Genomic DNA, 26,780 nt, shown 5'->3' with positions numbered 1-26,780 from the left:
CTGTATTTTCTAATTTTTCTGCAGAGGCTAGGATTACTTGTATCACTAAAATAAGGGGGATGGAATTTGCAAGAAGCCAATTCAGGTGCCACGCTGGGGGAGGCCCAGGTTGGGGTTTTATGCTTCCATCAGGAAGGTGAGGGTGGAGGGTCCGTGCAGAACGGCCCTTCCCACCGGTCCTTCCATGTCTCCCACCCAGGAGCTGGCGGCCAGGGTCAGATCAGTGTCCGGTGGTCCGAGACGGTTGGGCACCACCGGGCTGGTTCCCCTCCTGGAGGGTGGGCTCTGGGTCTCTAGGGTGGGTCTCAGCAAAGCTCCTGGGCTTGGGAGTGGGAGCCTGCCTGGTTCTGGGAGGGCGACAGGTCTCAAGTCTAACTTCGTCTTCGGCTTTCTGTTCCCTAGATCCACTTCCCGGATGTGGAACGGGTTGAATGGGCCAACAAGGTAAGGCCGGGGTGGGCCTGGGGGTGCTGGCCTCACTCCAGGCCTTGTCTTCCCCCTGGGCCTGGCGTGGACCCTGGATGGGGCGGGGGTGTCGGGGGAGCTTGTGTGAGCAAGGCAGTCCTGCGGTCCTGGTGGAAGCCTTGTCTGGGAGCCAAAGGTGGCCCTTAGTCCCTGGGGTGGTGGCCTTCCACTTTCCCACCCTCAGGGTTCTTCTCCTCACCAGACAATGACTTTCTTTTTTTAAAAAAAAGTTTGTTTTTAAATTATGAAATTTTTGTCTTTTAATTGCAAAATCAATGGATGGCCACAGCAGAAAAGTTAGAACGTACAGAGGGAAGTGCAGGCCTCCAATCCCACCAGGCTGAGACCAGGGTGTCCTGGGGAGAGGAAGGCTGTGATTAGGGATTTGACAGCAGCTGCTGGGTTTTGCCTGGTCCCCAGCCACGATCTGGCAGCACTGGCTATGCAACCAGGGCAGGTCCCCTGATGTCTCAGAGCTGCTTCCTGCCTTTGTGCAATGGGAATAATTATGGTCCCTGCCTCGCGGGGTTGTTGTGAGGATTAATGAGGTAATTAAAGTATCACAATGCCTGGCTCATCGAGGCCTCTGAGAGAGAGGGGTATTAAGCCCTGAAACTCACCTCCTTCAGTCTCCTCCGGTTAGAGTTTGAAAAGAGGGAGCTGCATCTTTAAATTAAAGTGCAAGGGACTTCCCCAGTGGTCCAGCGATTAAGACTTGGCCTTCCATTGCGGGGGAGGGGTGTGTGTGCAGGTTTTGATCCTGGCTGAGAGCTAAGATCCCACGTGCCTTGTGGCCAAAATAACAAAAGGTAAGCTAGAAGCAATATTGTAACAAATTTAATAAAAGACAAAATGGTCCACACACATACACATAAAACTAAAATAAATAAAGGCCCAGGTCCCAGAGAGGAAGAGGGAGCAGGCTTGTCCCAAACAGAGCACGTGGGCTGCTGCCCCTCCACGCCATGCCTCCAATGCCATCATCCCCCTCTGATCACCCTCTCCTGCCACCAGGGCCCCTCCCTCTGCCACCCTCTCTCCCCAGGTCCCACACTTGGTTCCTTCCCAGCGCCATGAGTTGTCCTGCTGCAGAATTCAGCTATAGGCAGCCTTTTCTGATTCTAAGGAAAAAAATCAAATCCATAGGAAACAATTTAAATTTATCTTCTGTGGTTTCTTTTTTTTCTTCTTCTTCTTAAACCTCTGGCACCTGCTCCTTCTTATTGACACCATGGTGCTGGTTTGGGTAGCAGATGTTTTAGCACAGAACTAAAGGGCTTCATCTTATTAATTCACTGAATGACTGTTTCATGGTGGGCTGCACAATGGCAGCAAATCTTAGGATCTCACTGTAAGCATGAGAACCATGGCCATAGTTATCCAGCGTTTGATGAGCAGGTAGGTTGATGGGATGGGGTGGGCAGACAGGCTGATGGGTGCTGCGGTGCAAGGACCGCCCCTGGGCAGCTGTGGGTCTGGGATGGGAGCACAGACCTGGGCCCGTGGGGCATCTTCCTGTCCTCGCAGATTATCTCCCAGATCTGGCCCTACCTCAGCATGATCATGGAAAACAAGTTCCGGGAGAAACTGGAGCCCAAGATCCGGGAGAAGAGCGTGCACCTGAGGACCTTCGCCTTCACCAAGCTCTACTTTGGACAGAAGGTTGGTGCTGTCTCGGGAGGGGCAGCAGGCTCTCCCCCGCCCCCGGGGGGGTCACACCTGACTCACAGGGTACCCAGCCCCCACCTGCACTTCCCAGTCTCTCGGCCTGAGGATAAACCCCTCAGCCTCTGGTCCCCGCCCCACTGTCTCTGGGGGTTCTAGGGAAGCCTGGCTCAGAGACAGGAGAAGTGGGAGGAAATTCCATTCTTCTAAAGCACAGTTTTGAAAACACGCCATGTGGTGGAAACCAACCCGCACAAAAATCTTCCAGTCATGCTTGCTAACCTCAGCATCAGCTGGGGAGAACTCACCTTCATGGAGTGGGAGGTCAGTGCTTCACAGCAGTGACTAAGTCTCTACTAACTGATTGATACCGGCAATCTGTGTTACAGATCCATGCTGGTTCCGTGACAGCACTCAGTGACCCAGGATAAAAGTGTGTGTATTGAACACACCTAACATCCTGTCCCGACTCTAGGCTACATTTCCTGGTCCATCCTCCTGCCTCACTCTTCCTGCCCTATAGCTCCTCTCTAATGTCTTATTTCGATCATCAGAAACGCGTACCTCAGGCAGAGCTACCGTGAAGTCCCTCACCCTGTCAACCAGAGGTGCTGGCCTCTGGTCTGCCCCAGAATAAGCAGAGGTCAGAAGGCAGGCTGGCCTGCGGAGAGTGTCTTCCAGCCCCTCGGTGTGTGCTCAGCTAGCCGCCCGAGTGGGGGCAGGTCAGGCTGGCCTGAGCCTGGGGGTTCTGATTCAGGCTCCGCCTGGACTGGCTTGTCTCAGCATCTGTTGGTTATTCCCTGCTTCCCTCAGGTACGACTTCCTGAGCCCAGCCATGCGCTCTGTAGTCAGAGATGCTGTGGCTGTGCCTCTGCCTTTGGGAAGGACTCTGTCCTTCTGTGGAGGCCGAAGTATAAGCTGGTGGATGATAGCTGCTGACCTGGCAGTGTATACATGACGATGGAGGAATGCGTGGATTCAGGAGTGGAGCAGCATGGGGGCTCTGCGAGTCAGGGAGGACTTCCCAGAGGGGTACACAGCAGGTGAAGAGTTAAGAAGCCCACAGACTGCTGTGTTTACAGCAGAGCCTGCCTGGCCAGGCTGCCCATCGGGCGGTGATGCCTGTGGGACCATGTGCTGCTGGAAAGCAGTCCCTTGCTGGCAGCAGAAGCAGGCCTAGTGATCTCAGCGAGGTAGCAGTGAGCAGTCCTGAAGTGAGATATTTCCCTGCCCAGGAATTGAACCTGGGTAGCCTGGATGAAAGCCAAACCATCAGGGGATAGAGGCTTGTTGTTGTTCAGTCGCCAAGATGTGGCTGACTCTTTGTGACCTCATGGACTGCAGTATACCAGGCTTCCCTGTCCTTCAGTATCTCTTGGAGTTTGCTCAAACTCATGTCCATTGAGTCAGTGATGCTATGTAACCATCTCCTCCTCTACTGCCACGCCCTTCTCCTTTTGCCTTCAATCTTTCCCAGCATCAGAGTCTTTTCCAGTGAGTCAGCTCTTCACATCAGGTGGCCAAAGTATTGGAGTTTCAGCTTCAGAATCAGTCCTTCCAATGAATATTCAGGACTGATTTCCTTTAGAATTGACTGGCTTGATCTCCTTGCAGTCCAAGGGGACTCTCAAGAGTCTTCTCCAGCACCACAATTTGAGGGCATCATTTCTTCAGCACTCAACTTTCTTTATGGTCCAACTCTCACATCCATACATGACTACTGAAAAAACCATAGCTTTGAGTAGACGGACCTTTGTTGGCAAAGTAATGTCTCTGCTTTTTAATACGCTGTCTAGGTTTGTCATAGTTTTTCCTCCAAGGAGCAAGCAGCTTTTAATTTTGTGGCTGCAGTCACTGCAGTGATTTTGGAGCCCAAGAAAATAAAATCTGTCACTATTTCTACTTTTCCCCCTTCCATTTGCCATGAAGTGATGGGACCGGATACCATGATCTTCACTTTTGAATCTTGAGTTTTAAACCAGCTTTTTCACTCTCCTCTTTCACTCTCATCAAGAGGCTCTTTAGTTCCTCTTCACTGTCTTCTATTAGAGTGGTATCATCTGCATATCTGAGGTTGCTGAAATTTCTGATATTGCTCCCTGGCTGTTTACCCCTATTGAAAGCAAAAGTGTTTCAAGGAGGCAAAAACTTTAAAAACAGATACAAAGTTTATTTTCAGAGACACAGAGCTTATTATCATAACCTGTGAAAGCACACAGAAATAGTTTAAGACAGAAACAACGCAGAAATACACACTCAGAGAGAAAGGGTGTAGGCATCGCCCGTAATGAGGAGGAGCGCAGGAAAGAGGTGGTTAAATCATTATATAGGGCAGTCCTTCCGGGTCTTTGTTTACCTTTGGCCAATTATCTGGTTTCTTTCCCCACATCTGAGCTATTCTAGAACCCTCCCAAATGTGCATGCACAGCGTTTTGTTAAGAATGGATTCTGCTCCAGAGGCCCTGGGTGCGTGTCCACACATTAGGTGGAGACACAAAGGTGGCTCCCCTCCCTTTTTGAGCCCCAAGGAGCCTTCCTGAACATGTACAGACAGACAGAGAAGTTTTCCTTGACCTCAGGAGCAGTCATCTTATCTTCAGAGTCGTCTCTTGCCACCAGCTGTCCTTGGAGTGTCTAGGGGAAACAGCTTCAGTTTTACTCCTCTTGATGAACACCAGCTGTCCTGCCCTGGGGCCCCTCTGCCTCCTACCTCACTAGGAGTGGCTGGTCCTGAAGAGTGATTTTCACCCTCTCATGAGCACCTGGCGGGGGTCCTGCAGACTGACCAGATGCCCCCGCCCTGCAGGGGAAATGCCTGGTCCTGGCATTCAAAGTCTTTTGTGTCCTGGCTCCTCCCACCCCTCCTAACTCTCCCATCCCTCTCCCCTCCCCACCTGTCCACTGGGGGGCATCACGGAGGACTCTGCCTGCGACCTTCCTGCTTAGCCAGGCCCAGTGCACCCGGTCCACCTACTCCCTTCATACCCAAGAGTGTTTCCTGCTTCCTTGGATTCCTGTGTCCATGTCCAACCCTGCTCACTGCTGTTATGACCTTGGGCCAGTGCTTTAACCTCTCTGAGTTCCAGTTTCCTCATCTGTAAGAGGAAAGGACCCATTTCTGAGGGTGGTTGTGAAGCGTGATTAACAGGCCTGGCATCAGGGCCACTGTGCGTGGCCAAGTGAGTAGTGTTCCACACGGGGCACCTGACCAGCCTGCCACCCCACGCCTCACCATGAGCCCTGGGCTGGGACTGCCTGCCTGACACAGAGCAGATTATAAGCAGTGGCCACCCCTCCTTTCTGTGGTGGAGCCTTCAACTGGGCGGCCTGCTCCAGCGGCAGTCTCCACAGATGGGGCTCTTGGGGCTGGCTGGGCTCTCACAGGGGCCTGCAGGCCCGCCCCCAGCCCGGGAGCAGACTCCAGGCTGGGGCAAGTCAGTGACAGGCCCTTCCTCCCCGCCAGGCTTCTGCTGGCTTTTCTGGGTCTTTAACATCTAGCCAAGTGCTGTGCCACCTGAAGCTTCTACAATCTGGGGGGCCCTCTTAAAGAAAAGGAATGTTAAACTTAAAATGTAAAACCAAGACTAAAATAAATGTTAAATATGAGAATGTATAAGAAAATAAATTATAACAAGTTAAACTTTTTAAAAAAACTGACATATCACACTTACCACAGACTCTTTGAGAAAACGTGCATAATAATTGTAATGAACTGCTCCTTATATCCCTATAATACTTTCTTCCTGCACTGTTGGCTCTGTATTCTTTGATGTCTCCTTTCCATGTGACACCGTGTCTGTAAGTATCATTTTGCATGGAGAGAGTAGAAGGATAATACTGAGGTTGATTGAACTGTTTCTCCATTATGGAAATTCTGCTTGCTTGGAGAGGGAGGTATTAGGATGCCGCAGGCGGGCAGGGTCTACAGGGTGGGTTTCTGTTTGTGCTCACTCCTGGAGTGTAGTGGTCACGTGGGTTGTTGTGGTTGAAACCCATGGACAGGGCTGGCAACCCCTTGCTGCCTCCCTACCCCAAAGACCCTTGCTGACCAGGTCACTCCCTGCCGCCACCACCACCCCCCGACCCCGGCATCTCTTCCAGTGCCCCAGGGTCAACGGCATCAAGACACACACAGACCAGCGCAACCGCAGACAGGTGGTCCTGGACTTGCAGATCTGGTGAGCCCTTGTGCCCCAGGGGGGCCTGGTGTAGGGGATGGGGGAGCACTGTGGGAATAGCCAGGTTGAAGATGGAGTCGCAGATAAACACTCATGTTTGAAAGCCTCTCATGGCACATAGGCCCCTTCTTCTAGCTGGGTTGGAGCATGGGATCCTTACTGGGATGGGGAGGATGGTCCCAGGGGAGCCACTAGCCCTGGCTCCTCCCACAGACCAGGCACCAGGCATGCTTTGGGTACCAAGGCCCAGGCAGCAGAGCTTTCTTGGAGGCCAGAGTCCGGTCACCTGGAGGGTCAGATCAGCTGTCTCACAGAGGATGTAGGAAGAGACAGCAAATGTGACAGGAAAATGTGGGGACTTGTGGTGTGGCCCAGGGAGCTTGGAGCACAGACTGTGAGAGGCCAAGGGGAGAGCTGGGCACTGTGGCACCTCAGAAAAACTAAAGGATGCAAAGACATGTGAGTGACTTGTTTAGTGGATCAGGCAAGGACATTTATTTTGAATGAAGCTGATAATAGGCTTGAATCAGAGAGAATGGAGGTTCAACCCAGGAAGTCTTCCTGGAGGTGGTGGGATTTGAACTGTGCTTAAAGGACCAAGGATCAACTCCCGAGGTTCCACAACGTTGCCCGTTCCTTTCCAGTGCCACATATATCCTGTCCTAAGCCCAGAGACAGGTGCTGAGAACACACTGGGAAGACAGGAAGCAACTCTGGGAATATCCATCCCCACGTGTGGGCTGGTCTCAAGTGTGTTAAGATACTGTTGGCAGTTGGGCCCTTGTGGCCCCAAGACTGCCACAGGATGCTTGTGTGAATAGTTGGGGCACTGGTCAGTCATCTAGCCCATGCACCCAGCTCCCCAGTCAGCTCAGGGAGCCCCTGGGACCCCTGGGCTCACCCCACTCTTCCAGGGGACACAGCATTTCTGTGATATCTGGCTCCTCAGCCTGCACCCTACAGATACTGGATGGCTGCCCTCTCCTCCGCTTCTCCTTCAGTCCTTAACTACCTTCACCCATTCTGGGCTCCCTGTGACCATTGCTTGGCAGGAACGCCAGCTGGACTCAGTCTTCTGAGATCTTACTACTCACCCACCTCGTTACCCCCAGCAACAACCCACATGAGTGGCTGAAGGGAGGCAACAGGGCTACTCTGCAGTCTTCAGGCAGAGACCTGGGCAGAGACGGGGTGGAAGCACAGTAGGGTGTGCACCCCAGACCTCCTCTTTGGCATCCATGGGGTGGCATGGGATGAGGTGGTACACAGAATTGCTGCCCTTGAAGGCAGAGGCGAGGATGCGCATGAGACCCTCGGTCTGTCGTCCCTGGGCGCTGTCTCTAGGAGTCTGGGCAATGTCTGCACAGAGCTGAGGAAGGCCGAGGCCGGCAGGGAGTCCACACCCAGGTGATGTAGGGCTCAGGCTTGTGCTTGGCTGCTCTGGGCAGGTTTCTTGACCTACCCTCCCCCTCCACTTTCCTCTTCCCTCCCCACTTCCAGCTACATCGGGGACTGTGAGATCAGCGTGGAGCTGCAGAAGATACAGGCTGGTGTGAACGGGATCCAGGTGGGTGGAGGCTGGTGTGACTACCTCCAGGGTGGGGTTAGGGCACGGGGAGTGGGGTGACACTGGAGGAGGCTGCAGAGGGGGCGATGACACCAGGCACAGAGGCTGGTACCAATCAAGGGACTCCAGTCAAGGGACTCCAGGCCCAAGATCACAGACTGGGAATTGGTGGCTGGGCTTCATTGAGCCTCTGCTCAGGACTGCCCCATCCTGCTGCTGTTGGTGGAATCCCCCTGCCAGAGAGGCTTTGATGGCCCCAGGAAGTGAGAGGCTCTTTACAGATGCTGAGTGGGTGCTAAGAAACCCAGGTAGATGGAGGAGGCAGAGCTTATGGCAGGAGTGGAGCTGAGCTGGAGAGCATACCTGGGCCCCGGCTGTGGGCCAGGCTGAAGTCCCACAGACAGCACAGCAGTGGAAGGCAGCTGGGACCCTTGGTGGCCAGCAAAGGGGTGGCCGCTGCATGCAGGCTTCTCTTCCCTGAGCACAGCCCCTGCAGTGGTGGCAGGTGGCCCTGACATTTGGGGGTAGCCTGGGCATGAATGAGCCAGCAGCGGCCTCACTCAGTGCAACAGGTGTGAGAAGGGCGGCTGAGGTCCCTCCTTGCCATCCAGCTGCAGGGCACGCTGCGGATCATCCTGGAGCCCCTACTGGTGGACAAGCCCTTTGTGGGAGCCGTGACTATGTTCTTCCTTCAAAAGCCGGTGAGTCCCCAGAACGAGGCAGGCCTGCAGCTCCCTGTGAACCAGCATTCACCCCCGCTGCCCAGGCACTGGGTTTGAGCCCGAGAATAGATGTGCCGAAGCCCACCTAGACCCATCATCTCATATGCTCCCTGAGAGGCCTGAGGAGCTCCATCCTGCTGTCCCCAAGACCAGGAAGAAGGCCATCTAGATGAGACGTGGCCAGCCGAGATCACACAGCTGCCTAGGGTGGGGCGGAGGCTCTCTGATGCCAGGCTGGCCTGGCCGTGCACTTGGGCCGCTCCTGTGGTCCTGGCAGGAAGCAGCCCACCTGACAGCCCTGGTCCTGAGCAGGATGGGACGTGCCTCGCCCACCCAGCACCCTGCAGAGGGCACCCCCACCCCCACAGGCTGAATTCCCCATGGGGGTGGGCGTGAGGATGCTCAGCCTGGGCTCCTGGCTCCTTCCAGCCTAACTGCCCCCTTCTGCCCCTGCAGCACCTGCAGATCAACTGGACAGGCCTGACCAACCTGCTGGATGCACCAGGAATCAAGTAAGGGCCTATGTGGACCGCTAGGCAGAGCCGAGGTGGCCCCCACCCCAGGCTGTATGGTCAGTGACAGGAGCTGCCCTACGGCTGAGCCCTCCCTGCTCTCTACAACAGGAGAGGCGCGGGACCTGCCCCTCCAGAGGGTCAGGGTTGGTGTGTTAGATGAGATGTCCCAGAGGAGGCTGCGTGGGGTGATGAGAGGCGAGCGCAGGCTCTGGAAGCAGGCCAGACTCCTGGCCCCCCATTAGTCACTGTGCACCTTTGGACAAGTTCCTTCACCTCTCTGGGCTCTTTCTCAGTAGATGGGAGCCTAGTTCCTCTGTCTTGAGTTCCCTGGGAGAACACTCAGGTGTGTGTGGTACTGGCACAGTGGGTGTGGACACACACGAGTGTCCTCCTCATTATATTAACTCTTCCCTGACCCACATGTGTGTATGAGAAGTCCACGTGGCTCCTGCCCATGGTGACCGCGCCACAGACACCAGTGTGGGAGGGGGCGGGCAGCTGTCATAGCAAAAGCCAGCAGGGAGGAGCTGGTCTGAGCAGCCTGCCTTCTTGGCGCCCAGGAGGAGCAGAGAAGGGCTCCAGCCCTGGGTGGACACGCCTCCATGAGGGAGGGACAGTGGACTAGCTGTGGTGCCCCCTAGCTGGCTCACCTGCTGCTAAGACTACTTGCTCACTCACTGGGGCCATTCCCACTGATTTCTGGCCCCTAGGCAGAGAATCCAGTCATGCATTCTTTTGTCCAGATGTTTCTTGAGCACCTACTGTGTGCCAGCCCTGTTGTAGGCACTTCCCTGTCTCCTTGTACTGGCGAGATGGAATCAGGCAATAAAGAGAATTTCAAGGTGATGTCAGGGAATAGAAGAGCTAGTTGTGAACATGTACCTGGCATTTCCTGGACATAGGGTACTGTTCTCAGCACTTCACATGTATTTACTCATCCTTATAACAGCAGGTAGAGATGAGGAAACTGAGATCCCCATTTTAGAGATGAGGAAACTGAGGTTGAGATCAGTGACTTTCCAAGGTCACACAGCTTGTGGTTGGTGCAGCCGAGATTCTAACTCAGGATCCAGGTCCTTGCTTTTGGTTACCATGATGTGATGCTTCAGAGAAGAACAGAGCATGATCGGGGTTGGGGGCTGTCAAAATGTACACCCTACATCCTCCCCTGATCCCCCATCCAGACAGGCTGGGGTCAGGGCTGCTCTCTGCTGGGAGGGACCCACCTGTCCCCAAGCTCTGCTCCTCACTCCAGGTCCAGGGAAGGGCGGAGGGACAGGCGGCCTGGGGGAGGTGCTGCCACCCTCCATAGCTGGTCGTGCCCACTCTCCCCAGTGAGATGACAGACAGCCTGCTGGAGGACCTCATCGCCGCCCACCTGGTGCTGCCCAACCGTGTGACTGTGCCCGTGAAGAAGGGGCTGGACATAAGCAAGCTGCGCTTCCCTCTGCCCTGTGTGAGTATTCACACTGGCTGCGGCGCACCGGGCCCCGGGCCCAGAGCTGAAGGACGGACGGGCCAGGCAGAGGGGTATATCTTCAGATGGTAATGCTTATTTCTGCCCTGTGAGGGCCTGGCATCCCATTTTATGGGGCCAAGACTGAGTCTCAGGAAGGTCGAATGACTTACCCAAAGCTACCTGTGTTGGAAGAGAAAAGCCCAGGGAGCATTTCTTCCTGGACCTTGGTCCCCCGCAGGGCTTGTGCTGGGGTCTGCAGGCCGCCTCATTCACCCCCAGAAAACTCCAGAGCCTGCCACCTTCCCTTCAGGGACAGGAGGCTCCTACTCCATCCTTTGGTGATGTGAAGGACTCTTGCATCTGCTGGAAGGAGCCAGGACATGGGGCTTCCTTGGGTGCCCACCTCCTTTGCCCCTGCCCATCCTGGGCCCAGCTCAGGAGGCCCCTGGGGACAGCCACGTGGCCTCCCTGCAGAAGGTTCCCTGGCTGTGAGGCAGGGAGTCAGGGCCTCAGGAGAGGGGAGGTGCCTGTTTCTACCATCACTGCCAGGTGGGAGGCATCAGCCCACTCAGGTCATGCAGGGGGGCGTGTGGTCCTTACCCCACCCTGCAGGTTTAGCAGCCTCAGCGTAACAACACAGCACCGTCGCCTACATCAAAACTACTGTAAACATCCTGTCCTTAGGGCACGTCCCACTGGACAGGTACATCAAGTTGCTACAATCTAAACTCACTTGGTTCCTCTCTGTGTTGGTGACAACTGGCTATGAATATTTCCATTGATTTGTTTCCTTCCATTCCCTATTTCTAGAGGTGTTTGTTTGTTTTTAATCTTAATGCCCTTTTACAATCATGTGAAATATCTGCACTCTTCTAAAGTCCAGTATGAAAAACTACTTTAAGGAGCTTGGCTTCTACCACCTAGTTCTTGCCTCCCCTGTAAGTAAAGGTTTATCCTTCTATTACTTTCCATTATTTGTTTTCAAATATGAGCATATATATGTGTATGGTTGTGTGTGTGTATCTGACTGTAGGCATAGTCTCTCTAGGATGGGTGGCAGCAGGCTACAGCTCTCTTCACCTTGCTGTTATCACACACCTGTCCTGAGGGTCACTCCGTGACATTGTGGTACACCGTACTCCACCATGTGAATGTACTGTATCTATTCAACCAGTCTCTACCGACGGATGGCTGAATTGTGTCTGGCCTGTGATCTCAAACAGTGCTGTCATGAGGAGCCTTGTACATGTCTTTTTATATTTTTGCCAGTAGGTCCTTAGGATAGATTTCTGGAAATGGGATTGCTGAGTTAAAGGGCAAATATATAGGTTCAGTTCAGTCGCTCAGTTGTGTCCGACTCTTTGCGACCCCATGAACTGCAGCGTGCCAGGCCTCCCTGTCCATCACCAACTCCTGGAGTCCACCCAAACCCATGTCCATTGTGTTGGTGATGCCATCCAACCATCTCATCCTCTGTTGTCCCCTTCTCCTCCTACTCTCAATCTTTTCCAACATCAGGGTCTTTTCATGAGTCAGCTCTCCGCATCAGGTGACCAAAGTATTGGAGTTTTAGCTTCAACATTAGTCCCAATGAATACCCAGGACTGATCTCCTTTAGGATGGACTGGTTAGATCTCCTTGCAGTCCAAGGGACTCTCAGGAGTCTTCTCCAACACCACAGTTTAAAAGCATCAATTCTTCGGCGCTCAGCTTTCTTCACAGTCCAACTCTCACACCCATACATGACCACTGGAAAAACCATAGCCTTGACTAGATGGACCTTTGTTGGCAAAGTAATGTCTCTGCTCTTTAATATGCTGTCTAGGTTGGTCATAACTTTCCTTCCAAGGAGCAAGTGTCTTTTAATTTCATGGGTGCAATCACCATCTGCAGTGATTTTGGAGCCCAGAAAAATAAAGTCTGACACTGTTTCCACTGTTTCCCCATCTATTTGCCATGAAGTGATGGGACCAGATGCCATGATCTTAGTTTTCTGAATATTGAGCCTTAAGCCAACTTTTTCACTCTCCTCTTTCATCAAGAGGCTCTTTAGTTCTTCTTCACTTTCTGCCATAAGGGTGGTGTCATCTGCCTATCTGAGGTTATTAATATTTCTCCTGGCAATCTTGATTCCAGCTTGTGCTTCTTCCAGCCCAGCATTTCTCATGATGTACTCTGCATATAAGTTAAATAAGCAGGGTGACAATATACATCCTTGATGTACTCCTTTTCCTATTTGGAACCAGTCTGTTGTTCCAGGTCCAGTTCTAACTGTTGCTTCCTGACTGGCATACAGGTTTCTTAAGAGGCAGGTCAGGTGGTGTGGTATTCCTATCTCTTTCAGAATTTTCCACAGTTTATTGTGATCCACATAGTCAAAGGCTTTGGCATAGTCAATAAAGCAGAAATAGATTTTTTTTTAAACTCTCCTGCTTTTTCCATGATCCAGCAGATGTTGGCAATTTGATCTCTGGTTCCTATGCCTTTTCTAAAACCAGCTTGAACATCTGGAACATTGTTGAAGCCTGGCTTGGAGAATTTTGAGCATTACTTTACTAGTGTGTGAGATGAGTACAACTGTGCGGTAGTTTGAGCATTCTTTGGCATTGCCTTTCTTTGGGATTGGAATGAAAACTGACCTTTTCCAGTCCTGTGGCCACTGCTGAGTTTTCCAAATGTGCTGGCATACTGAGTGCAGCACTTTCACAGAATCATCTTTTAGGATTTGAAATAGCTCAACTGGAATTCCATCACCTCCACTATCTTTGTTCGTAGTGATCCTTCCTAAGGCCCACTTGACTTCACATTCCAGGATGTCTGGCTCTAGGTGAGTGAGAGCCACACCATTGTTATCTTTGTAGTGAAGATCTCTTTTGTACAGTTCTTCTGTGTATTCTTGCCACCTCTTCTTAATATCTTCTGCTTCTGTTAGGTCCATACCATTTCTGTCCTTTATTGAGCCCATCTTTGCATGACATGTTCCCTTGGTATCTCTAATTTTCTTGAAGAGATCTCTAGTCTTTCCCATTCTGTTGTTTTCCTCTATTTCTTTGCACTGATTGCTGAGGAAGGCTTTCTTATCTCTCCTTGCTATTCTTTGGAACTCTGCATTCAGATTCTTTTATCTTTCCTTTTCTCCTTTGCCTTTCGCCTCTCTTCTTTTCACAGCTATTTGTAAGGCCTCCTCAGACAGCCATTTTGCCTTTTTGCATTTCTTTTTCTTGTGGATGGTCTTACTTCATGTCTCCTGTACAATGTCACGAACCTCCATCCATAGTTCATCAGGCACTCTATCTGTCAGATCTTGTCCCTTAAATCTATTTCTTACTTCCATTGTATAGGCATAAGGGATTTGATTTAGGTCATACCTGAATGGTCTAGTGGTTTTCTCCCCCTTTCTTCAATTTCAGTCTGAGTTTGGCAATAAGGAGTTCATGATCTGAGCCACAGTCAGCTCCTGGTCTTGTTTTTGTGGACTGTATAGAGCTTCTCTATTTTTGGCTGCAAAGGATATAATCAATCTGATTTCGGTGTTGACCATCTGGTGATGTCCATGTGTAGAGTCTTCTCTTGTGTTGTTGGAAGAGGGTGTTTGCTATGACCAGTACATTCTCTTGGCAAAACTCTGTTAGCCTTTGCCCTGCTTCATTCTGTACTCCAAGGCCAAATTTGCCTGTTACTCCAGGTGTTTCTTGACTTCCTACTTTTGCATTCCAGTCCGCTATAATGAAAAGGACATCTTTTTTGGGTGTTAGTTCTAAAAGGTCTTGTAGGTCTTCATAGAACTGTTCAACTTCAGCTTCTTCAGCATTACTGGTTGGGGCATAGACCATGATATTGAATGGTTTGCCTTGGAAACGAACAGAGATCATTCTGTTTTTGAGATTGCATCCAAGTACTGCATTTCAGACTCTCTTGTTGACTATGATGGCTACTTCATTTCTTCTAAGGGATTCCTGCCCACAGTAGTAGATATAATGGTCACCTGAGCTAAATTCACCTATTCTAGTACATCTTAGTTCGCTGATTCCTAGAATGTCAATGTTCACTCTTGCCATCTCCTGTTTGACCACTTCATATTTGCCTTGATTCATGGACCTAACATTCCAGGTTCCTATGCAATATTGCTCTTACAGCATCAGACCTTGCTTCTATCACCAGTCCCACCCACAACTGGGTGGTGTTTTTGCTTTGGCTCCATCCCTTCATTCTTTCTGGAGTTATTTCTCCACTGATCTCCAGTAGCATATTGGGCACCTGAGGAGTTCATCTTTCAGTGTCCAATCTTTTTGCCTTTTCATACTGTTCATGGGGTTCTTGAGGCAAGAATACTGAAGTGGTTTGCCATTCCCTTCAATAGTGGACCACATTCTGTCAGACCTCTCCACCATGACCCGTCTGTCTTGGGTGGCCCCACAGGGCATGGCTTAGTTTCACTGAGTTAGACAAGGCTATGGTCTGTGTGATCAGACTGGCTAGTTGTCTGTGATTGTGGTTTCAATCTGTCTGCCCTCTGATGCCCTCTCTCAGCACCTACCGTCTTATGTATTTACTGATATTAAAAAAAAAAATTGTGCTAGGCAGGAGGCCTCCTGGTCCCCTTAAGTGTTTCTCCTAATTCTTGTGCTCTGTTCTGGCTTAAGATGTAGCCCAGAGTGTTGGGAGTGAGGTGGCTCAGTGCTGGGGCCTTGAGGAGCCCAGGGACCTACTGTGAGCATCATGCAGTGCCCACAGGGGCATGTATATCTGGGTATTGGGAAGAAATGACACTGGATCTCAGTCTGCATGTGGGTTAGAGACTGGGATGGAACACGGGAGGAAACCAGCTCAGGCAGCATGGCGGTTGGCACCGGGGGAGGAAATGGCTGCAGTTGAACAGGCCATTCATGGGGCAGGCTGGAGGCAGGGAGGTCAGGAGGGCGGGAATGTGTGCGGGCATCTTGATGCAGTGGACTGAGCCCCGGGTCCTGCCCGCACTTGCTCCGTGGCCCTGTGGCTTGTCTCCAGATGTGGAGAGGGTGAGATTGGGCTGAGGTGATAGCTGATGGCTTTGGCTCTGAAGTTGCGGACTTTGAGGTTCCTCAAAACAGCTGTGAGCATCAGACTGGGGCATTTTGCAGGGAGTGATCAGAGTCCACTTGCTGGAGGCTGAAAAGCTGGCCCAGAAGGACAGCTTCCTGGGAATCCGAGGCAAGTCAGACCCCTACGCCAAGGTGAGCATCGGCCTGCAGCACTTCCGGAGCAGGACCATCTATAAGAACCTGTGCCCCACCTGGAATGAGGTGTTTGAGGTGAGGGGCTCCTTAGTGGCTCCCAGCTGCTCTCTAGAGCTCCACTCTGGGCAGTGCTGGCCCAAACAAGATGGGGTTCTGCCTTCATGGTCTTCACATACCCATGGGGCAGCACTGTGCCAGAGGCATGGCACTGGGGACAGGCAGACCTACTTCCCAGGCCCACTAGGCTTCTGGAGGCGGCTGCTCCCAGTGGAGGACTAGTTTATTGACTGATTCCTCCTCCTTTTCCTGACCAGAGGCAGCTTCATTGAAAGTTTCCAATTCACAGAACCTCAGGGGCAGTCCTGTCCCCTCTCAGCCTCCCCTGCCCCAGAACCAGATGCCAGTAGCCTGAAGTTCTCCCTTAAATTCAACCACAGTCCCTATTGTGGGTAGGGCAGGCCCACAGCCAGGTTGAGGGTCACAGTTTGGAAGCTGCAAGCCCCCAGCAGAAAACAGAGCAGCCACCATCCGAGCCCCTACCCTGCCACGGTCTTACACAAGCTGCCTCTGAGTCTCTGCATCCCACAGGAGAGGGCATCACTCCCTCCTTCCAGTAAGGTTCTCCAGGAACCAAGAAAGGCAGGGAGCTGCCCAGGGCTCTGAGCTGCCAGGAGGCAGGGCTGGAACTTGGCTCCCCTGGGGTCATGCTTGATCTCTGTTTCATCAGCTATTGGGGCCTGCAGGTCAAGTCACCTCTCTTTCCTCCCAGTTCATAGTGTATGAAGTCCCTGGGCAGGACCTGGAAGTGGACCTGTACGATGAGGATCCTGACAAGGACGACTTCTTGGGCAGGTGAGGAGGGCCAAGCTGGGCCTTGGGGGTGCAGGGCTCTAGCCCTTGGGCTCATAGGTACTCCCACTTCCACCACTCAGGACTTGCAACTCCCACCACACTCTGACATCGTTACTGTGCCAGGCAGCCAGTACTGCCATTTCATACCGCTGCCATGGACCTCCTCCCCAGATGTCCCCCTGGTGTCCAGCCCTGAGTCCTAGCCCTCTGGAGGCATGGAAGGGGTCCTGAGGTTTCTGCACCACAGGCTCTTCTTTCTGTGCTCTTCATAATGTACCCAGAGTCCCATCTGGAGCAGTGGGCAGGGCCAAGGCATGCATAGCCTGGCCCCAGCATCCAAGAAACATGTGCTCACTCTGTGGTGGAACAGAGCCTCTGTGCTCTGAGGATTGAAAGGACTAGGGTGGGGCTATCAAAACCCCAAAATTACACTGGTCCAGCCATCCCAATTTCAGGAATCTCCTATAAAAAGCATTAGACCTCAATCATTTATTGCAGACCTATCTATGACGGCAAAACAAAAAACTGGAAGCATGACCAGACTCAGAGGACATTGGTTGAATATTTGAATAAATTTATCATTGCTAAACTACAGAATACCCTACAGCTTTAAAAAGTGATGAGTAGGATCTATGTATGTTGACCATGAGGATATTCATCATAGCTAAGTAAGTGGGGGAAGCAGTTGACACATTTTTCCAGGGAAGATATGTGTGTTCACATGTACTGGCGTGGAAGCAACACCACTGCTCATCTCAGAGGCTGGGATTAGGAGGGAGCAGAACAGTTTTACCCAGATCTTCATACTTCTAAGTTGTTTAGCTTGTTTCCATGTACATGTGATTTTAAAATGTAGAAACAAAATAGGACAGGCACAATCTAACAGGCTAAGAAATAGCTTACCATCAGATGTGACTTACCATTTAAAAATTTTCACCTTAAAGGAGTTGTGACTTTTGTAATGTTACAGATTAGAAGTGTGTCTGTGGTTCATGTTTTAACTGCTTTCAAGTGTGTTTTGAGGTCCAGCACATTTCTAACAGTTAACATGGAATTAACTCCCCGCCGCTGGCTATCAGGACCTCCCAGCTGGGCTTTGTCAGGGTAGGTGGGAGGCACATGGTGAATGTATTACCTTCTTTCACACTCATGCCAACTATACTTAGCCCCTGGAGGGCATCTGAGGCAGTTTTGGAAATGGAAGGGCCTGTTGGGTTATTACAGTGACTGTGGGAGGTGGTGCTGCTGGCATTTAGAGGACACAGGACAGAGAAGCTAAATTCCTGCAATGCATGGGCAGTTTTGCACAATGAAGATTCATCCCAGCCAAAATACCAGTAGCACCCTCACTGAGCATCCAGAGCCAGTGTGTCCAGCAGCGTTTGTTTATTCCCCTCTGGGGATCAGAGCTGCTTGCCTGCTTGGGCAGCATGCCCAATGGGAGCAGCCCCAATGGCTAGACAATTCTTCCTTAGCTTGAGCTCAAAGTGGTCTTCCATTCATTCTTGGGATAAGGTCCTGTCTTGAGGGTCCCACTCAGATACTTGAAACGTTTCAGAGTTGGCCTCCGTGCCTGCTGCTGCCCCTGGGCTGAACTGACCTTCGCTCCCTGTGTATTCCAGCCTGCAGATCTGCCTCGGGGATGTCATGACCAACAGAGTGGTGGATGAGGTAGAGCTGGCACCTGTAACCGCCCCCCCCCCCGCCCGCCCCCCCCCCCCCCAGCTTGTGGACAGCATTGCTTCCGCCCCAAACCGTAGTACTGGCCTTCCCTAACCACCTCTCCTAGCCTAGAGCCCACCCTGGCTGCTCTGGTTCACCTCTTCTCTGAAGCCCCTATCAGGGCCCTATGGGGTCTCACTAGCCCTGTCCCCAAGTTCCCCTCCCCATCCCCCTGCAGTGGTTTGCGCTGAACAACACAACAAGCGGGCGGCTGCACCTGCGGCTGGAATGGCTTTCACTGATCACAGAGCCGGACGCTGTGACTGAGGTGACTGCAGGGTGTCAGGCTTCTGGGCAGAAAGGTGGAGCGGGCACTTGTGAGTGGTGTGTGGGGAGGAGGGTGGAACAGGGAGCTGAAGCCACAGATCTTGCTCAGGGTCCTCCAGCCAGCCCCACCTTCTGGAGAGCGTGTCCCTCAGCCCTCATCTTCACACAGGGTGGATGGGACCCTTAAAAGTTCTGTTAGTGCTTGTCAGCCCAGTTCATAGGGAAGTCCACCAGTTCTGACTCGAGTCTGTCATGCTGCAGTTGTATTTTCAACGAAGAGCTAGGTTGTGAGGGGAGGTATGGCCAGTCCGGAGCCATGAAGAGGGCTCTCCTAAACTGGCCTGTCTCCTGCTTGTAGTGAGGGTCTGTGTCTGCTTGTAGGACCATGGGAGCTTTTCCACTGCCATCCTCGTGGTCTTCTTGGAGAGCGCCTGCAACCTGCCGGTGAGTGGTGACCTGGCCAGAGCGTCACACACACCCTGCCTTGTGCCCGTCACTCTCAAATGTCCGTGTGTTGCTCATTCACCCTATTCTCCTCGTGCTGCAGAGAAGCCCTTTTGAGTACCTAAATGGTGAATATCAAGCCAAAAAGCTGTCCAGATTGGCCAGGGTAAGTGTGTGTGTGAAAGGAAGTGACAGCTCCTTTCCCCGAGTAACCACAGCTTCCAGTCTGCTGTGTACACAGCCTGGGGATGATGACTCAATGGGGATCACTGAGTCTGCAGTGAGCTGGGCACTGGGCTCCTCCCACATCCGTTATGCCTGAGTCCCACAGTGGCTGTGTGTCCATTTTTATTGCCATTTAAAAACAGGACCCAGAAGCTAAGGGCCTGGGTCACACAGCTCAGGGGAAGCCAGAGCTCAGCTCCACCCTGTCTGTCTCTGCAGCTCTAGGGAACAAGCACCTGTGTCCAGCCATGCTTCCTGTCTTTAACTTGGAAGCTCCCCACAGGGTCAGCCTAGCCCAGGTGCTGGCACAGTGATGGCAGCCCAGGCCCCTGGGAGCACCAAGGAGGCCTTCTCTCAAAGGGAGGCCTGGTGGGTGGCCTCAGGTCCCATCGATGCTCCTGAGGGTTGAGAGGTGGGGTCTCAAGTTGGCACTGTGGGTGCTATCTCTATTTCATGGATTTGTCCCCTCACAGAATAAAGTCAGCAGAGACCCTTCTTCCTACGTCAGGCTCTCTGTAGGCACGAAGACACACCTGAGCAAGGTAAGACAGCTTGGTGTGCAGCCAAAGACTAAGGAAACGGGGGCCCCAACACTTCAGGGAGAGAAGCAAAAGTGAAGGGAATTAGTTTACACTGAAGTAGGTGCCAGCGCACATTACAGGTGCTTTATATCACTGTGTCTTCAAAATAACCTCCCAGAAGAGTTCTATAGTCCAAGAATCTGGGGACCAGAGATCAGTGACTCTAAAAGCTAGAAAGCAGAGTCAGGGTTCAACCTTAGGCATGGCTCTCAGCCTACGGCCTTTCCATCACCCCCACAGCAGAAGTCCCCTTGCCCTCCCACCCCCACCTCCCTGGGGAAGTGAGTTCTAGTGCTTTTGGGATTGCAGCCCCCGTGAGAGTTCCTGGCACACTCTCCTTGCCTTCGAGTCTGGCTGCCCAGCCCTGGTGCCTCCCACGAGCTGCAGTGTGTGTGGGTCTATCCCTGGGTGGACAGAGTGAGAGCAGAGGGCACTGGTGCCCTGCTCTGTCCAACCTAACCCTTCAGCGTTCCCTTTCTCTCCTGCCCCCAGACCTGTCCCCACAGCAAGGACCCTGTGTGGAGCCAGGTGTTCTCCTTCTTCGTGCACAACGTGGCTGCTGAACAGCTGCATCTGAAGGTTCGCATGAAGTTGGGCTCTTGGAACAGAGCTCAGAGGCGTCTAAGCCGCGAGGGGTGGGGGCTTGAGCAGGTTCCCCAGGGAGTCAGGAGAGGATACTGAGGGCCCACATCTCATGAGCAGGTGCCCAAGGTCACTGGGGAGGAGGCTGTGGAAGGACAAACTTAAGTCCCATGGCACTCCCTGCCAGAGTCTCCAGTTTTTAAATATTAATAGCACCTAGTATGGCCTGGGTTGAAATCTACTCAGGAAATTAATGATGATGTCCCATCATCATTAGTCCCATCATAGAGCAGCACAGTTCATCAGTCCCTAAAGCCCTGAAGGCCCCAGGCATTGACAAACTTGCTTCATACAGGTCATGGTTGCCTCTCCCCTGAGTCACTCTCTTGCCCTGACTGAAGGCAGGGACCAAGTCAGGTCTCATTTCCAGTTTCCAGAACAGAACCAGAAGCCAAGAGAAGCACAGAACATGCTTACCGAAGTAAACTCAGTCTTGATTGGAGCCAAGAGAGTAGTGCTGGCAAGGGTGGGGCTTGGTTATCATCTTGTTTTGTGACTGGCCCATTGCCCAGGTGCTTGATGACGACCAAGAGTGTGCTCTAGGAGTGCTGGAGTTCCCCCTGTGCCAGATTCTCCCCCATGCAGACCTTACTCTGGAGCAGCGCTTCCAGCTGGACCACTCAGGCCTGGACAGCCTCATCTCCATGAGGCTGGTGCTTCGGGTAAATCTCTCCCCTTTCCCTCAGGGTGGGCAAGGGGTGGTCTACCCCAGTACTAAGTATCTGCCCTGTGTTGCAAAGAAGTTCAGAGATGAATTCATTATTTTTTAATATTAATTTCAGTATATTGTCAGCCATTTTCTCTTCAAATATTGCCTCTCCCAATCTTTTAATCCCTCTTTCTACATTTCCTTCAATTACATTGGATGTTATCATCTTCATGGCTTAACATGACCTGACCTTCATATTCTCTCTCTTTATCTCTTGGTGCTACCTTCTAATCGGCTCAGACCTGTTTTCCATACCACTAAATCTTTCTTTGGCTATGGTGGCTCAGACGGTAAAGCGTCTGTCTACCATGCAAGAGACCCAGGTTCAATCCCTGGGTTGGGAAGATCCCCTGGAGAAGGAAATGGCAATCCGCTCCAGGACTATTGCCTGGAAAATCCCATGGGCAGAGGAGCCTGGTAGGCTACAGTCCATGGGGGTCACAAAGAGTCGGACACAACTGAGTGACTTCACTTTCAGTCTGCCATTAAACCTGTTCACGGTTTTTATTTCAAAGGCGATTTTTTCATTTTTCATTTTGTTTTCCAAATCTATAATATCTTTTCTTTGTTGTATTTTCTTTTCATGTTTCTAGTCCATCTTTAATCATTTGGAAATACTTAAAATGTAAGTCTGCTAATCCTGTTATCTGAAGATCTTGGGAGTTAAATTTTGATGTCTGTTTTGTCTGTTGATGCTTTTTCATGGTGATTCATTTCTACATTTGGTAACTGGGGTTGCAGACATGTGTTCAGTGTTACCTTTGTGACTTGAAGTGAGGTTGTTTGTTTCCAAGGAAGTTCCACTTTGGCTGCAACCAGGCACCTCAGGAACATTATAAACCTGAGTCCATTTTTATATTAATTTTCAAACTTTGGGTTTCGTGCCTCCACAGGTTGTATAAATATGAATCCAAAATTCATAGGAGACAAACCTATACAGTGCCATATTCTCAGGAAATACTTTTATTTCCCGCCAGCCACAGTCCAGGCTGAGATATATTTCTTGTCATCAGTCTTTGCTGGTGGGTGAAACGTATCCCACCTTCTTGGGTCCTACACTGACCCAAGGCCTCATCTCCAAACCCCTTGGATTCTAAGGTTGATAAATAACCCTGGGAAAGTTAACCTTTTTTCAGTTTTCTTTCCTTTTTTTGCTTTTTTTTAAACCTAGGGATTTCCCTTACTTTCTTGTGAATTTGGCTATGCATTTAGAAGTATGCTTGTTTCATTTTATTGAGCATTTCTAACAAAAGGTTTTTCAGAATATTTTGATCACCATATTGCTGGAAATGGAAATTTCCTGGGAAGAGTCTTAATGATTGATGGGGAAAGCAGAAGGATAAACAGTGGCTGAGGTTTGAAACTTTGGGAGCACATGATTATATCTGGATAGAAAACACATTTTAGGGGAAAGCAATGGTGATAAGGTGGTGGCTAGAAATGATCATATCCAGAAGACAGCTGGTGATATACAGGAAGGCTAAGGTAAATGGGTCAGGTCTCCAGCAGCCAGAACTAATATAAAGAGAAAAGAGAGTCACAACTGAGTCTTCATGACAATTACTGAGGCAGGAACAAAGGTAATGAGAAGGTTTGGTCAGCGGGAGCCAGAGGCAGAGAAGTTAAGAAGATAGGTCTGGGAGTAAAAATCCGTTGGATTGGGCAGTCAGGAAGGAACAGAGTTTTGAGGAAACTGTTCCTTCCAGAAGAGAGGAGGAACCATTTCCCAGGGGTGAAGGTGAGAGCAGACGGAGCAGACAGGGAGAAAGTGGAAGTGGTGTGCCAGCCCATAAACAACCCTGTCATCTGCTTACAGTTCCTGCACTTGGAAGAACGAGAGCTGGGAAGTCCATACACAGGACCTGAAGCCCTGAAGAAAGGCCCTCTGTTCATTAAGAAGGTCACCACCAACCAGGACCCTAGAGCCCCACCCCAGGGAGAGGGCCCTACAGATCTGCCACGCCCTCCAGACCCTGCTTCTGAGATCAAGCAGGCTGCCAAGAACACCACTTCTGCCACCATCACTGCCACCAAGCCCATGCTTGAAGAGACGGGCCCAGAGCCCAAAGGCAAGGACAGTGCACCCACGGGGAAGAAGAGTCTGGCCACCATCTACCTGGCTGTGCCAGGCCCCCACTCTCCGGGGCCCATCAAGTCACCCAGACCCATGAAATGCCCTGCCTCCCCATTCGCATGGCCACCCAAGGGGCTGGCTCCCAGCATGTCCTCACTCAACTCCCTGGCCTCTTCCTGCTTTGACCTGACAGATATCAGCCTCAACACTGAGTATGCACCTCTCTGCTTAATATTTTCTAAAATGACCTGCATGAAAAATACCTCCCTGGATGGAACAGTAGATATGAACTTACTTTGCTATGCAAGTCCTGGTTTTTTACAAAATTGTTTCATAAGGCAGCACGGTGGGCTAGAAAGAACACAGGATGTGGGGAGAGAAAGCACGTGTGCATGTGCCCACAAGTCTGCTGGGGCTCTAGCTACATATCAACTAGAAAACAGTGTTGGACTTGGGTTGTTAAGGTTCCTTACAGCAAAAACATACCTTGAATTCTAAAGAGTTATTTATTCTGGAATGATATGGAAAGCCAAAAATGTGGAGTTATATAATCAATGGCTGCTATTTATTAAGTGTTGACTTTGGCCTTAGCAATTGGATCTTCACAATAACCCTAAAAGACAGAACTTACTATCATAAAGGTTGAGTAACTTGCCCAAGGTTCCACAAAAAACCATAGTATAAAGGCAGATGCTGCTAAGAGAGTTCTTCCTATGGTACCATGCTCTCCCTACAGTGAAGTAGGATAATTATACATGAATGTGGGATAGGAAGTAATTCCAACTAAAAGGAACCTTATTGAGAATTAATTTGCTAACTGACATGCTTCTTGGGGGTGGGGGGAGAGGCCAGCACCCGTAATGGCAAGAGAAATGACAAGCCCTTTCTTTTCAGAGGCGGGGACCTCGGGCATCGGGGGCTGGGTGAGATTCAGCTCACGGTGCGCTATGTGTGTCTGCGGCGCTGTCTCAGTGTGCTCATCAACGGCTGCAGGTAAAGAAACATTAGGACCAGGAAAGAGCCCTTCGGAGCGTCAGGTGACCAAAAATCAGTGGGGGCACTTGGAGCAATGGCAGGGGCAGGCAGCCCCAAGGTAGACACTTGGAAGGAATGAGGTTTGAACGCTCTAACAGGATCCTCGATGGAGCTGACAGGCTCCAGAACCAAGGGTGTTGCTCAGACACATCTGCTGCAAAGCTGTCTGGGGTGCCCTGGAGCCAGGACATTTTCTCAAGAATCTTCAACTTCCTTTACATGGAAAAGTACTTGGCTCTACCCCAAACTTCATAAAAACACATGTTTTTAAAACCACGCATCTGATGTTTTGTCCTGTAAATTCTGCAGACTTTTGATTTTTTTGGTCTAGATTACAGGGCATTTTTATCCCCAAGGCCATCTAAAGCTGTATGGCTAGTACAGTGAAGTGAAGTCGCTCAGTCGTGTCCGACTCTGCGGCCCCATAGACTGTAGCCTACCAGGCTCCTCTGTCCGTGGGATTTTCCAAGCAATAGTACTGGAGTGGATTGCCATTTCCTTCTCCAGGGGATCTTCCCAACCCAGGGCTCGAACCCGGGTCTCCCGCATTGTAGACAGATGCTTTACCGTCTGAGCCCCCAGGGAAGTCTCCAAATGAGTGCTTTCAGTATTTCAAAACAAGGGGCCTCTTTCCTTTAATGTGTTTGAAACCAAATCAGAAACCTGACGCCCTGTACCAGCAATGGAGCTGATCCCTACGTCCGTGTCTACTTGTTGCCAGAAAGGAGGTGGGCAAGTCGTAAGAAGACCTCAGTGAAGCGGAAGACCCTGGAGCCCTTGTTTGATGAGACGTAAGTGGCCCAGGTGGCCTGCTTAGAGTGTCACAGCCACTTGAGTATTTGTTGAGTACCTCCTCTGTGCCTGGCAACTGCCAGATGCTGGGAAGGGCTGGGGTTGAACAGGACACCAACACAGTCATGAAGCTTCTACATTTTGTGGGAGAAAAGGACTGCCAGAGAAGTTTAGCAAAACAGTTAACCATTTTTCTTGCCTGTGTGGACCAAAGCATTCCTGATTATGAAATGTTCCACACTCTTTCTCTTTAAACGAATCCCCTTTGGCAGCAAAAAGATTTGAATCTAGTCAGATGTTTGTTTTCAAACATAAATAAACATACCTTGAACCTAAGAACCTAAAATTTCCTCCAAAGTTCCAAGCTCTTTGGCCTGTCTTCCCTCCTGTAACAAGCATAGGTGGAACAGATACCTTCCCCCAGTGTGTCCACCCATGTCCTTGGGGACAAAATTAGCAGACAGAGTCTAATCACATTTCTTGCTTTTGATGAGTCTGTGATGGTAAGTCTTATCTTTAATATTCTTATTCTTGATTTCAAGTTGATCACAAGGTACTTGCTTCTTTTTGCTGTGGGATCCTAAGAGAAGACATTGCTAGCCAGACTAGGATGATTTACCTAATAATGTTTGTTTCCGCTTATCTTGATCAATAACTACTCATTTTAAAAAGAGTTGTACTGAGTTCTTTTTTGGGTCATGTCTAAAGATTAATATGTTCCTTCAAAAGCTATATTTTTAGTTCATTGATATCAAGAAATAATGTGGGGAGAGAGAATTAATTTGTGTAATATTTATTGAATACTTTCTATTAATATTAGGCACCATCCTATATTCTACAGTCACACAAGTGAAAAATGTTGCCTTCAAAGGGAGCTCTGACATAAAAGGATGTCAAAATTGCTATGTGGGAACACAGGAGGTTGACTTTTGTGACAAACCTAATCTGTTAGTAATTCTCTCTCAAAATTGTAACAGCAAGATGTGCATGGATTATATACAAGGCAGACTTGGCAACCTTGATCTTAAATGTAAATCTAGAAGTAAACAGTTCAGAGGTCTCTTGTTGAGTACATGATTGACACCATATACATTATAATTAAAATATCTAAATTAAAGATAGGAGAATCTTAAAAACAGCGAGAGAAAAACAAGTAATTACATTATAAGGAACCCCCCCCCCCAAGCCCCCAACATAAGACTATCAGCAGAAACTTTGCAGGCCAGGATGGAGTGGCACAATATATTCAAAGTGCTAAAAGCAAAATGCTTCCAACCAAAAATACTCTACTGGGGAAACTTATCATTCAGAATTGAAGGAGGCTGCTTTAGTACCCTACTTTCATCAAAGGATAGATCATCTGATAAACTCAATAAGGAAACAGCTGTATATGACTTGCTAGACCAGATGAACTGGTCTAATACATAGAACAGTCCATCCAAAAGCAGCAGCATACACAGTCCCAAGTGACACAGAACATTCTCTAGGATAGATCATATACTGCTGCCGCTGCTGCTAAGTCGCTTCAGTCGTGTCCGACTCTGTGCGACCCCATAGACGGCAGCCCACCGGGCTCCTCCGTCCATGGGATTTTTTAGGCAAGAGTACTAGGCTGCCACAAACAAATCTTAAATTTAAGAAGACTAAAAT

The 26,780-nt window shown here is 50.5% G+C and overlaps 1 protein-coding gene across 9 annotated transcripts in view; it reads left to right on the top strand.

Annotated features, from left to right (window-relative positions):
• ESYT3 (extended synaptotagmin 3) overlaps positions 1-26,780 on the top strand; it is a 55,388-nt gene that overhangs the window by 22,206 nt on the left and 6,402 nt on the right. For 7 of the 9 annotated variants that reach the window (XR_009595517.1, XR_009595518.1, XM_042236503.2 and 4 more), the window contains exons 2-20: positions 403-444; positions 1,993-2,127; positions 6,232-6,308; positions 7,809-7,875; positions 8,487-8,576; positions 9,054-9,109; positions 10,448-10,568; positions 15,692-15,862; positions 16,557-16,639; positions 18,262-18,310; positions 18,540-18,629; positions 19,010-19,072; positions 19,176-19,238; positions 19,771-19,839; positions 20,371-20,457; positions 21,033-21,182; positions 23,046-23,515; positions 24,198-24,296; positions 24,998-25,129. Coding sequence is in view for 7 of the 9 variants with exons in the window: in XM_042236503.2 (XP_042092437.1) it covers positions 403-444; positions 1,993-2,127; positions 6,232-6,308; positions 7,809-7,875; positions 8,487-8,576; positions 9,054-9,109; positions 10,448-10,568; positions 15,692-15,862; positions 16,557-16,639; positions 18,262-18,310; positions 18,540-18,629; positions 19,010-19,072; positions 19,176-19,238; positions 19,771-19,839; positions 20,371-20,457; positions 21,033-21,182; positions 23,046-23,515; positions 24,198-24,296; positions 24,998-25,129 (2,114 nt within the window). In the remaining 2 variants the exon portion in view is untranslated. The remainder of the gene's footprint in view (positions 1-402; positions 445-1,992; positions 2,128-6,231; positions 6,309-7,808; positions 7,876-8,486; positions 8,577-9,053; positions 9,110-10,447; positions 10,569-15,691; positions 15,863-16,556; positions 16,640-18,261; positions 18,311-18,539; positions 18,630-19,009; positions 19,073-19,175; positions 19,239-19,770; positions 19,840-20,370; positions 20,458-21,032; positions 21,183-23,045; positions 23,516-24,197; positions 24,297-24,997; positions 25,130-26,780) is intronic. The other 2 variants (XM_042236523.2, XM_042236527.2) reach the window with 2 other exon arrangements.

This window comes from Ovis aries, chromosome 1 (genome assembly GCF_016772045.2).
Source record: "Ovis aries strain OAR_USU_Benz2616 breed Rambouillet chromosome 1, ARS-UI_Ramb_v3.0, whole genome shotgun sequence".
NCBI lineage: Eukaryota > Metazoa > Chordata > Mammalia > Artiodactyla > Bovidae > Ovis > Ovis aries.
Note: the sequence above shows the minus strand (reverse complement) of the source record. Positions and strands in the feature narration are given on the sequence as shown.